General features: G+C 38.7%; 1 protein-coding gene across 14 annotated transcripts in view; it reads right to left on the bottom strand.

The window, feature by feature from the left end:
* Positions 1-1,699: 1,699 nt before the first annotated feature.
* The window catches only part of TERB1 (telomere repeat binding bouquet formation protein 1), a 49,829-nt gene continuing 38,248 nt past the window's right edge, over positions 1,700-13,280 (bottom strand). For 8 of the 14 annotated variants that reach the window (XM_038538756.1, XM_038538759.1, XM_038538757.1 and 5 more), the window contains 4 exons: positions 9,425-9,574; positions 9,052-9,114; positions 4,713-4,884; positions 1,701-1,851 (listed from right to left, as the gene is read on the bottom strand). In XM_038538756.1, the coding sequence (XP_038394684.1) occupies positions 1,770-1,851; positions 4,713-4,884; positions 9,052-9,114; positions 9,425-9,574 (467 nt within the window). In that variant the 3' untranslated portion in view covers positions 1,701-1,769. Of the gene's footprint in view, positions 1,852-4,548; positions 4,885-5,226; positions 5,265-7,195; positions 7,217-9,051; positions 9,115-9,424; positions 9,575-13,280 lie in introns of those variants that run through there. The other 6 variants (XM_038538763.1, XM_038538765.1, XM_038538761.1 and 3 more) reach the window with 5 other exon arrangements.

Below are 13,280 nucleotides of genomic sequence, written 5' to 3'. Positions count from 1 at the left end.
TGGCCTCATGCTCACCAAGCCCCGCGTGGAGAGAGGACCTTAAGCGAGACCCTCAAATCCTTATATTCCCCTTTCCACCTCCTTTCCTTGACCCTACCAAAACCGCAAAGTAGTGCCTTGCCGCCGTAAACAAAACACTCGAGTTTGTTCGTGGGTTTGCAAAAACGGCATTTCCAAGTAGCCAGCATTTCACCCAAGAAATAGGCTTTCATTTCCTTTCTAGCGGGCAGCAGGGATGGGGGTGCGGGGCTGGAGGAAAGAAAATGAAAGAATAAAGGTCAAGGAGAGACAATCATAAGAAAGTAATGGGAAGGGGGGACATTTCACCTTCTAGCATAACTAGGTGTGGCCTCTGAGGGCTCTTGCTACCCTCTGTGGAAAACAGCTCACTGTACAAGGCATTTCTAAATATCACAAGGAAGTGGGATATGGCAGAAAAGTAACCACCTACATGAGCTTAGTAGAATTCTGATCCAGCTCTGCCAAAAATGTTGGCAGCAAGAGTTACAGGATCCAGCAAATGGGCATAGCATCTGCCAACCTGAAAGTAAGGTTCAAACAAGACAATGAGAGTGAAAACCCATTAAGGGTTACATCCTTGGAAATCCGGCAAGTGTTAAATTGTAAAAGGGCAAGCAGTGTCTAAATTTTCACAGGACAGAAGATGGGAGTTTGCAACTACAGGTCAGTGAACTTCATCAGCCCTAGGTAGAACACTCCAATGTGACCAGTTGGAAAAGGAAAAGATAGGACCAGATTTACAGTCTTTCTCTTTTTTGCAGGAATACCAGGCAAGAGGATGCTGCAGACGTAGCAAATGCAGTTTTCAACAGAGCATCTGGCAATTCACATCATAGACAAGAAAGTGAAAATTTTAAGTTGAGTGATAACATTGAGGCAGGTTAAACACTAGGCCCAGAGGGGGCTGATGAGCAGGAACAACCAGAGACTGCTAGGAACCTGACCCAACCAACTCAAGTTGCCATCAGGGACTTGGATGAGAATGCAGCAGCACACTTAAGCTGTGGGTGACCTGAAGCAGGAAAGGATGCCTAATATACTGGATGACAAACTGGGTACAGATTATATCTAGCAAGATAAAATTTAACAGACTACTAAAGTAGTGGGGTTAAAAATAAATGCCTAAGAACAAAACAAATCAGTTAAAACTATGATCTGTAAATTTTAACTATATTGACTACAGTCTGAGAGATGGTCATGTAGAATAACCAGAAGTATCTTAGGTGAAGTCCATGAAACCTCATTGGGCCCTGCAAAGCTGATTCCTTACTCTTGCAGTCAAGCCACATTACTTTCTGGACACAGCTTATAAAGACAAAGAAGTGTCCAGTGGTCAGTGAGTAAGCTCATAAGAGAGGACACTGTTCTGCTGAGGAAAACGGGGCTTATCAGCATGAAAGATAAAGAATGCAGAGGGAAAAGAAGTGATGGATACCTATTCTTTACCTTTCTCAAGGACTGGTATGTAGAAAAGAAATTCAAATTCTGTGGTTCTACAAAAGGTACTTGAGGAAGGCACATTTCATTAAGTATAAAGAAGAAATGACCATCAATTATCACCCTTAGTAGATTCCATGTTTCTGAGGATTTACATAAAATTAAAGAGCCACCAATATCCAGGTTGTTGTACAGCAATTCATGCCTCTTGCAGCAAAATATCAGTTCCAACTCCAAAGGTCTGTTATTATTAAAATAATTTTTTATTCCCTGTTGATTTGGCCAGGTCTGAATTCCTAAAGTCAAACAGTTCAAATATATGTCATCATTCCTTGGCTTTCCTTTTGATATGCCTTCTTTTTTCCTTTTGATATGCCTTTCCTTTTGATATGCCTGATAAAATAAATAATAAATTTATTTTATTACCAAATATTTGTTTGAAGGAAAAAGGAGCAGCTCATGTTAACTAAAAGTTAGTCAAGGGTTAGGATAAAATTCCAACGGTTCAGAAGGCAATATAGTATTGGTTATTTCCTTTTCTTAATTCTTACTTTTTTATAGGTGGGGAAGGGCAGAGGGAAAGAGAGAATCTTAAGCAGGTCCACACCCAGCATGGAGCTCAGACACAGAATTCAATCTCACAACCCTGAGATCATGACCTGAGCTGAAACCAAGAGTTGGACACTCAGCCAACTGAGCCACCCAGGCACCCCAATATTGCTTATTTTAAATACAGCCTCAGTAACTGAAACAAATCAGTGTCTAAGCTATAGAATGTGGGATCCCTGGGTGGCGCAGCGGTTTGGCGCCTGCCTTTGGCCCAGGGCGCAATCCTGGAGACCCGGGATCGAATCCCACGTTGGGCTCCCGGTGGTGCATGGAGCCTGCTTCTCCCTCTGCCTGTGTCTCTGCCTCTCTCTCTCTCTCTGTGTGTGTGTGTGTGTGTGTGACTATCATAAATAAATAAAAATTTTAAAAAAAAGCTATAGAATGTCATATTTTTGAGGATGCTTCACTTAAGCAGTGTTTGGTTTTTCTGTTACATACATCTCTTCCAATCAATAAAAGAACTATTATCTGGGACCCAACTGAAGTGGAAAAATATGTTTAAGTTGTATCTGAACAATTTAGGAAACAACTTGGTTATCTAAACCAATATGGCTGAAACAACAGACAAAATATTTTCTCCTTTGACCTAAAATAATTTTCATAAATCCTGAGAAGTACAAATCAAAATAACCCACCAAACTATTTAAATAATCCCCATAGTGCTTAGGAAATACTGATAATGGACTAGATTCATTCACACTTTAAACACTATAAGGAATTTTCCTAAATGAAAATTAATCTTTTGTTTAAAAGGACATTTTAGATTTAAATAGAAAACTTTCTGCATATTGGCTCTCTCTGGAACTTTCATTGTGGATCAGAAAACTAAAAAATAAATAAAAATTCTGAGTTTATCAAAGTAGAAATAGTTAGGATGTGAAAAGTAGAAATAGGATGTGAAAAGGTAAAAGAATACAAACTTATAGGGAAATACATTTTGGGACTGAAGAAATAGTATTTCTATCATTAAGTCAGAGACCTACAATGACATGAAGCAGTGAGCCAATGGGTATACACCCAAATACCTATAAGCACAGGTAAGCTTTGAGGCCCTGATACTTAATCACTTTGCCACAGCAACAGCATTTTAAGTATAATACAGGCTGCAATAGCATCCTTTAGGGATCATGATGGGAATATGAAAAGAATAAGAAAAATAGGAAATTGAGGTCAAATTTTGTTTAAAAACAAGAATTTGGGGATCCTTGGGTGGCTCAGCAGTTTGGCGCCTGCCTTCAGCCCAGGGCGTGATCCTGGAGTCCCGGGATCAAGTCCCACATCGGGCTCCCTGCGTGGAGCTGCTTCTCCCTCTGCCTGTGTTTCTGCCTCTCTCTTTCTCTCTCTCCCTGTGTCTCTCATGAATAAAATATTAAAAAAAACAAGCAGGGATCTCTGGGTGGCGCAGCGGTTTGGCGCCTGCCTTTGGCCCAGGGCGCGATCCTGGAGACCCGGGATCGAATCCCACATGGGGCTCCCGGTGCATGGAGCCTGCTTCTCCCTCTGCCTGTGTCTCTGCCTCTCTCTCTTTCTGTGTGACTATCATAAATAAATAAAAATTAAAAAAAAATAAATAAAAGATTTAAAAAAATAAAAATAAAAAAATAAAAAAAACAAGCAATTTAAAAAAATGTTCCAAGCTTTTAAAAAGCAAAAGCAGGGGATCTCTGGGTGGCTCAGTGGTTTGGCACCTGCCTTCAGCCCAGGGCGTGATCCTGGAGTCCCAGGATCAAGTTCCAGGATCGAGTCCCACACCGGGCTCCCTGCATGGAGCCTGCTTCTCCTCTGTCTGTGTCTCTGCCTCTCTCTCTCTCTCTCTCTCTCTCCCTGTGTCTCTCATGAGTAAATAAATAAAATCTTAAAAAAAAAAAAAAGCAAAAGCAAAAAAACATACACCAAAAAGAAGTGAACGTGACCATAGAATTCGGGAGTATTCAAAGGAACTGCACTATCAGCCTCTTGAAGAGGAACATTTTAGTTAACAGAATTTTTTTTAAGGTTCATTTATTTATTAATGAGAGACACAGAGAGAGAGAGGCAGAGAGACACAGGCAGAGGGAGAAGCAGGCTCCATGCAGGGAGCCCGACATGGGACTCGATCCTGGGTCTCCGGGATCACACCCCAGGCTGAAGGCAGCGCTAAACCACTAAACCACCAGGGCTGCCCTAGTTAACAGAATGTTAAACATTGATTTAATGTGTGGGAATTTTACTTGAACAGCTTGGAAAACTATTCTAAGTTCTGGGGAAGAACTTCCACTGAGTAAGAATATACTAAAGTCCAAATGTCTCACATGGTATCCATTACAATATAATGTCAAATAATATTTAAAGGTTGATCACTTTTTTTCTCTGAACTGTGTTCTTTGAGCTTAAAGAAAAATAAAAGCGTAATCCTAAACAAATGTTTGACCTTACAAAGGAATTTTGTTTTACTAAGCTACACATTAAAAAATTATTATTTTACAAATGACTTTAATAATTTGATGAGATAAAGCATCACAAAAAGTATGTAATTAAAACAGTATTCCTGTTTTCAGATTCCCTGTTTCATGAGAGTTTAGAAGAATATTTTAAATTGTGTTTCCTCAAGGCATTGTATTTTAAGAGTTCAAACTAACAAGTATTCCAATCAAGGAGCTACACACTTGGGGTGTTTGGTCAGCTTGTGGTATTTATGAGCAAGATCCACAGCCTTCCGTCCTTGCTGAAAGGGGAAAGACCACAAAATTAAATTCCAATGATTTCCCATTTTCTTAACTCCATTGAAAAGGTAATTTATTTCTTCTTCAGTAAAGTTTTTACGAATTCTTCTTTTTTCTGTAATTAATGAGAATTTTAGAATGTATTAGTACTTGCTGGAAAAGAAAAGGGACTCTTCTTGAGACCCAAATAAGTGCTTAACTTATTCTAAGGATATGAACTACATAGTGAGAAAGCTTCATGCCTGCGCTATTCATCATAGAGAAATCCATGTCACTTTTAAAATTGAGTGCCTACTATGAAGCTAGGCCTTATCACTGTGAATTCTTCAATAACTGTAACTTAATCCCATTGTAATAATACCTGCAACATCTTTCAATCAAGAAACACAAAAATTTATAAACATTTGATTGTTAATTCTCTCAATATTCTTGTGAGGACAATTAATAAACAGCTTACCTATCTTACAGATACAGTCTTCCCAAAGGGCTCCATTACTTCACAGAATAAAAATGAATATCAACACTTGTTATTTTAATTAACAGGCTTGATAATATTTTTAAAGAATAAGGGTCTTTTGAAATTCATTTTAAAAAACACATTCATTACCTATATGGGTGCTCAGCTTACTAAAACTCAAAAAATAGGCTGCACAAGGGGAGGTTACTAATCTGGTTTTTAAGGATACTTTCTAAAACAGAAAATATATATATATATATATAATTGGTATCTATAAACATAACTATTCTTCTGGTAATGATTACTAGGAAATAGTTTTCCTTTAACCTTTTTTTTTTTTTAAGATTTTATTTATTTATTCATGAGAGACAGAGAGAGAGAGAGAGAGAGAGAGGCAGACACACAGGCAGAGGGAGAAGCAGGCTCCATGCAGGGAGCCTGACCGCTGAGCCACCCAGACGTCCCTTCTTTAAGCTTTTTCATTCATTGCTAATTCCTGTTATCTTTGTGGATAGATGCTGATAAGGAGAAATGTTTTCTATTTCCACTTAAGGCTGCTATTTACTTCAGTAGGACTTGAAATAGTTGGGGCGAGACAACCTTAGAATATCTTGCCCTTGAGGATCCCTGGGTGGCTCAGCAGTTTGGTGCCTGCCTTCGGCCCAGGGCCTGATCCTGGTGTTCTAGGATTGAGTCCCGTGTCGGGCTCCCTGCATGGAGCCTGTTTCTCCCTTTGCCTGTGTCTCTGCCTTTCTCTCTCTCTCTCTCTCTGATTCTCATGAATAAATAAATAAAATCTTAAAAAAAAAAAAAAAAGAAAAAAATCTTGCCCCTGCAGGTCAAGACTGTTAGCCATTTGTCTACCTTTCCTAGGCTTTTCCTAGGAACAGAGCCATAGTTCAGATCTTTTAAAACAGTAATGAAAATATTACCAGCAGAAGGCTGAGAAATCATTGAAAATAATGTCTGATTATTACTTAATGGTATTACTTAGAATGTAAGCTCCATGAAGATAAGAATTTTGTCTGTTTTGCAAACCATTGCATCCCCAGTGCCTAAAACAGTGTCTGACACATAGCAGATGATCAATAAATATTTTGTGGAAAGAAAAAACTTAGTGGTAAAAAGTGTTTCAAAACTTATCAATGGGGGCTCCTGTGTGGCTCAGTTGGTTAAGAGTCTGCCTTCAGCTCAGGTCATGATCCCAGGGTCCTGGGATCAAGCCAAGTCAGACTCCTTGCTCAGCGGGGAGTCTGCTTCTCCCTCTCCCTCTGCTACTCCCCCTGCTTGTGCTCTTGTGCTTACTCTCTCTCAATAAATAAATCTTAAAAAACAAACAAACAAAAAACTTATCAATAAATTTACTCTTTACTTTTGGGTCTACTGGAAAACTGCTGTTACCCAAGAAATACAGGATTTCAACTTCACTTGCTAAATGATTTGAATTCATTATATTCAGAAATGGACAGATTATTACAATGTTCAGGATACTAGCATTTGGAAGTTGTTCACATAAAGACAATTCCGACTTTTCTAATGCATCTGCCATCTCACTGAGTCCTATAACTGTGCCCAATTCTCAAAGGTTACTGCAGCAGCCTACGAGGAAGCAGCTCTACCCCGCAAGGCTTCTCTTCTGTGGCTCCTTTAGCACTCCTCTTAATATTGATTGAATGTTAGGAAAGAGTAGGGGAAAGTAGGCAAGAAGGCTCAGTTCTAGAGACCCTTATTTTTCAAACCTTCTCAACACACCAGTTCATCCTGAACGAGAGCCAAGGCTCTTTAAAAGCTCAGATGCTGCAATGGTCTCTTCTCAAAAGAATGGTTCAAATTTGAATGTAACTTACAACCAAACTTATAGTCATAACTGTCTCTTGAAAAGAAACGGAAATCAAGGGGAGAAAATGGCAACATATCCAAAATTCCTAGCCTGCTTGTAAAAGAGATATAAGACCAAACTACTCCATACCTCAAGATGCCTTTCCAAATTCTAAAAAAAAAAAAAAAAACAGGCCAAATTATTGACTATTTGGTTTTAGCTAAAGCGATTCTTACAAAAAAGACACATGTATTTATGAGCTGGATATCACTTAACAGTATTTAGGATCCTTCTGTATAATCAAATATAACCATAATTATGTTCACTTCATGAGGCTCTGGAAATGAGTTTACTATGTAAAATGATCATAATATATTTTTAGTTGTTATATATTTGCTTTTAAATCATGTTGTTGAAAAAATCCATTATTAATTTGATGTCAACTCCTTGTCAAAAGCAAGTTTTCCAAGTACAACATGTTTCTATGGAAAAGTAACCATTTTCTAACAGTTTCTACAGAAAACATTACTTCAAAAGGTGGGCTGCCCTATAGGAGTACTGTATGTAATTTTAATTTTCATGCAAAACTTTTAACTTAGAAGAAGATCCAGGGAGACCTAGGTGGCTCAGTAGTTGAGCATCTGCCTTTGGCTCAGGGCATGATCCTGGGGTCCTGGGATAGAGTCCCATATTGGGCTCCCTGCATGGAGCCTGCTTCTCCCTCTGCCTATGTCTCTGCCTCTCTCTGTCTCTCATGAATAAATAAAATCTTAAAGAAAAGAAAAAGAAAAGAAAAGAAAAAGATCCAGATATAAAAAGTAAATTCGAGGGGTGCCTGGCTGGCACAGTTGGTAGAGCACGTGACTCTTGATCTTGGGGTTGTGAGTTTGAGCCCCACACTGGGTCTAGAGATTACTTAAAAAAAAAAAAAAAAAAAAAACAGTAAACTTGACATTTCCTTTAAGGCTTTGGAAGTAAAAATGTCCAGGTAAATATATAGCAAAATGTTTCCATATGTATCAAGTCTAAATATTTCTGCAATAAATAACAGAATCACTCTATAGATATTACTAAATTCCAGGGTTTTTTTGACAAGTAAGGTGCTCAACTGCTTATTCTTACTCTGCAGGTATTAATTCGATATGAAGAGAAGAAAATGATAATGTTAAGTCTCTAATAAACTTAGAATGGTGACAAACTTGAAATGTTAACCTGTAATTAAATAAAAATTCTTAGAAGTTAACTCATTGTTTAAGAAGTATTTTGATTTTTAAGCAGGGTTTTGAAGTATATACTATTTGTCTCTTCAATTCTGGTGGTGTGAAGTGCTATAGTTATGAACCAATATTTGCTGCAAAATCTCTCTGAAGCACTTACACATAGGAGAATAATTTTGTTCTTAAAATAGACATGTGATCCAGAGGCTAGAAGAGGGGCTTCTGAAAAAAGACAGGCTTGCATTTGAATGTAAGCTCTGCCATTTGCCAACTCATTTTACCTTAAAGTGGGAATAAAATAAAACCTACCAGGCAGCCTGGGTGGCTCAATGGTTTAGCGCCGCCTTCAGCCCAGAGTGTGATCCTGGAGATCCGGGATCTAGCCCCATGTCAGGCTCCCTGCATGGAGCCTGCTTCTCCCTCTGCCTGTGTCTCTGCTTCTCTTTCTGTGTGTCTCTCATGAATAAATAAATAAAATCTTTTAAAAAAACAAAACCTACCTTATAACATTATTATAAGAATTAAAGGAAACGTCTATGAAACACCTAATCCATATTAGGTACTTAATGTTTCCTTCTGCTTCTTCCTCAGCTGACAAACAATGGGGGGGAAAGCAACACGAGGAAGGAAAGTGGGAAGGCTCTTGTTTTAGAAACTATGGCCCTCTTCAGAGCCAAGGGTTATCATTTAAGAACCATTAATGATGAGACTGAGAACAATCCTGCAGCTGTCCTCTTTTTCTCAGAACTATATGCAATTTAGGTTTATTTAAAAATTAAATATATTCACTTATTCTTTCAGAAGTAGCAGATTCACTACTGAGTTGTCTTCTACGTGGGGTCAGCAGAATTTCTGAAAAATACAGAAAACATTTAGGATAAAATATCAATCTGAGTAAGAGCACGTTAATTCCATTAGTATGGTATTTCCTACACACCTCCCCCCCACCTTCTAGTGGGAATTCTTAGATGGATTAGGAAGAATTTTTAAACCACCAGAGACTAAACCTGTTCCCTGGGTACATCTTAAAACACTGGTTTCTCAGAGACATTTTCTTTTCAACATTATTTTGGTCTCTAGCTTTTTAATATATTTAATGTTCTGGATCACAGTTCAGAAGGTATAGTCATAATTACAGTTTCAAAGCTGCTGAATTAATTACTTTTGTTACAGATAAGTGATTTCCTTAGTTCATTTTTATATCTGTCTTCAGCTTCCACAATGACTTTATGACGATCACACTGGTATGGGCAAGAGTGCAAGAGCTTGCTAAAATTTCGGCTATTCAGAGATTTTCCTACTGCTATGCAACCTAAAAGAAAACAAAGTAAAATGATGTATAGATTATTACAAAATAGCTAATAACAAATCTATAAAAGCAAATATCTTTATGAAGGTAACTGAAGTGAAATCAGGAACTTAATTATAAATATGTCAAGAAATTCTGTCATAAAGGATTAAAGACAACAGATACAATACTGTGAGATAAGTGTTACAATACTGTGTGTAAACACACAATAGGTGTGAACAGTTAGGGTGATATATATAAAAGGACTGTCTAGCTTGGTTAAGTTCTGAGCAGGAGTCACTATTAGGAAGATATCCAGGGATCCCTGGGTGGCGCAGCGGTTTGGCGCCTGCCTTTGGCTCAGGGCGCGATCCTGGAGACCCGGGATCGAGTCCCACATCAGGCTCCTGGTGCATGGAGCCTGCTTCTCCCTCTGCCTGTGTCTCTGCCTCTCTCTCTCTCTCTCTCTGTGACTATCATAAATAAATAAAAAAAATTTAAAAAAATTTAAAAAAAGGAAGATATCCAAAAGAAGTGACCCTAATGCCCAGTTTTCTTTTTTTTCCTAATGTTTTATTAAGGAAAATTTCAAAGACACAAGAGTAAAGGGAAAAGTATAATGAACTTCCACATAGCTCTCATTCACCTTCAATAATTATTGTCATGGTCAGTCATATTTGTCTACAACCCCCTATACTCTGATCTGCCCCCCATGTATATACTGGATTATGAAGCCTGAAACTGACATTAAAGTATCACTTCATCTGTAAATACTTCATATGCAACTCTAACAGAGAAGGACTCTTTCCTCCAAACACATAAAACCATTATCAAGCCTAAAAAAATTATACCTAATATAATCTAATAACCAGTAAGTGTTAAAATTTCCTCATGATTTCAAAACTTTCTTTCTTTCTTTTTTTTTTTTTTAAACTTTCTTTTTATGGTTGGTTTGTTTAAACCATGATCCGAAGAAGGTCCATCATTACATTCAATTGAAAGGTCTCTTGAGTTTTTTTTTTTAAGATTTTATTTATTCTTGAGAGAGAGAAAGAGAGGCAGAGACACAGGCAGAGGGAGAAGCAGACCCCATGCAGGGAGCCTGACACGGGACTCAATCCCAGGACTCCAGGATCACGCCCTGGGCCAAAGGCAGATGCTTAACCGCTAAGCCACCCAGGCGTCCCTCTTGAGTTTCTCTTAATCTATAAATTCTCCTCTCTTCCTCTTTATCATTTACTTATGTAGACACTGGGTCATTTGTACTATGGAGCTACCCAAAGGCTAGGTTTCACTGATTATATTCTAGTTAAATGCTTTAAAATGTTCCTGTGTGTGTCCAATAAACTAGTAAAACCAGTAATCAGATCTGGATGAGTGATAGGATTCAGATTCAATTGTGGGTTTTTTTTAAGATTTATTTTAAAATATTTATTTGAGAGAGAGCATGAGTGAACACAATTTGGGGGAGAGGTAGAGGGAGAGGGTCAAGCAGACTCCCTGCTAAGCAGGGTGTACAACACAGAACTCGATCTCAGGGCCCTGAGATCATGACCTGAGCCGAAGTTAAATGCTTCACCCACTGAGTCACGCAGGCACCCCTACTTTATTTTTTATTTTTATTTTTATTTTTATTTTACAGAGAGAGAAAACAAGGAGTGGAGAGAGGGGTAGGAGAACCTCCAAGCAGATTCCCTACCAAGCACAAAGCCTGACACGGGGGCTCAATCCCATGATCCTGAGATCATGAAGCAGAAATCAAGAGTCAGATGTTCAACTGACCGAGCCCCCGAGGTGCCCCAATTCAATGGTTTTTAGTATAGCTCATCACAGGCAATATTGCGGACTTCTTACTGCATCATATTAACAGACACATAAAGTATCTCCTTCTTTTTTTAATATTTTATTTAAAAAAATAAAGATTTTATTTATTTTATTAATGAGAGACACACAGAGAGAGAGGGAGGGAGAGGCAGAGACACGGGCAGAGGAAGAAGCAGGTTCCATGCAGGGAGCCCGACGTGTGACTTGATCCTGGGACTCCAGGATCACGCCCTGGGCCAAAGGCAGGCGCTAAACCGCCGAGCCACCCAGGGATCCCCTCTCTCTCTGTTTTCTTAATGTTAAGATTGATCACTAGGTTTGGGTGATGCTAGCCACATCCATTCATTATAAAGTTCCCCATCTGCCTATCACCTAATGTTATTAGTAGCCCATTCCTAAAGGACTAGAAGTTAGCCAGGCAGGAAGTTGGCTGGGATGAAGATATTTCAAGAACAATGAACATGTGCAGAATCACCAAAAAGCAAAAAAGCATAGTGTGCTCAGAGAATTGTAGGTACTTTGGTGTGGCTAGAGTACAAGGTATGAGAGAAATGTGGGAGGAAAGTTGAGGCTAGTAAAGGTTGGGAGGGCCAGATAAGAATAATCTTGAAAGCCATGCTAAGTATTTCTCACTATCTTTAAGTCAGTGGGGAGGAACTAAAGGATATTTATTAAGCAGGGAAATGACTTTCGTTTGTCTCATAGAAAGCTTACATGAAGGTAGGAGGATCATTTGAGGGGTTACTTCAACAGTCCAGAATATAAATGAGGGGACTGTGCAACAGGACATTTACAGGGAGAATGAAGAGATTTCCGAGGTAAAAATTGGTGAATGATAAGCTGTTGGGATAATGGAAAAGCTTAGGAAAATTCTTAAGCAACCTGAAGTTGATTGAATGACAAAGTTTAGGATAAGGATGGCAACTTTCTGACAGACTTAAAGAGAACAAATATGCAATAAAATTTAACAAGTAGAAGCAGAACAAGATCTCAAAAAATTTAAAAGCCAGGCAGAGAGTTTGAGTCCATGAGTTACAGAGAAGCGCTGAGGGTTCTTTAGCTTGGTGACATGATAAAAAGCACATGTTAGAGAAGTTAACATGCACATTATATCTGGGGCTTGGTAAGACTTGAAACTGCAGGGATCCCTGGGTGGTGCAGCGGTTTGGCGCCTGCCTTTGGCCTAGGGCGCGATCCTGGAGACCCGGGATCGAATCCCACATCGGGCTCCCGGTGCATGGAGCCTGCTTCTCCCTCTGCCTGTGTCTCTGCCTCTGTCTCTCTCTCTCTCTGTGACTATCATAAGTAAATAAAAAAAAAAAAAAAAAAAGACTCGAAACTGCAAGACTGCTAGAAAGTTGGTGCAATTGAGGCATGAGTAAAAAGGCCTATGTGGGAATGAAAAAAAGAACCAAACTTGACAGACCAGAAATAGGAGATGTAAAGAGAAAAAAATGATTATAGATGATTTAAGGTTTGAAATTTGGGAGGCCAGAAGAATAGCAACAACACTAATAGAAATGGACTGGCTGGAAGGAAGGCAATTTAAGAGGGAGGAAGATGTGTTTTGAATACAATAAGCTTAAAGTTAAAAACAAGATATTGAAATGAGTATATCCTGGACACAGCTGAAAATGGAGGAATGAGGCTATAACCCAAGGTAGAAGCCCAGTAGAGAGATACAGATTTGAAAATCATCATTAAAATGATAGTTGATGCCACAAAAGTAAATGCTTCAACAGTGCTGAGTAAGTGCTACAGATTATGTCTTGGGGGAAATCTGTAGAAATGGGGCAGGAACAGAAAAATAAAGCAATATAGGTGGTAAAATGGCGTGGCTTTTAGACTTAAGGACTGAGTTCTATTCTTCTTTGATACCCATGCCTGCCACAGGACAAATACTCCC

Source organism: Canis lupus, chromosome 5 (assembly GCF_011100685.1).
Source record: "Canis lupus familiaris isolate Mischka breed German Shepherd chromosome 5, alternate assembly UU_Cfam_GSD_1.0, whole genome shotgun sequence".
NCBI classification, from domain to species: domain Eukaryota; kingdom Metazoa; phylum Chordata; class Mammalia; order Carnivora; family Canidae; genus Canis; species Canis lupus.
Note: the sequence above shows the minus strand (reverse complement) of the source record. Positions and strands in the feature narration are given on the sequence as shown.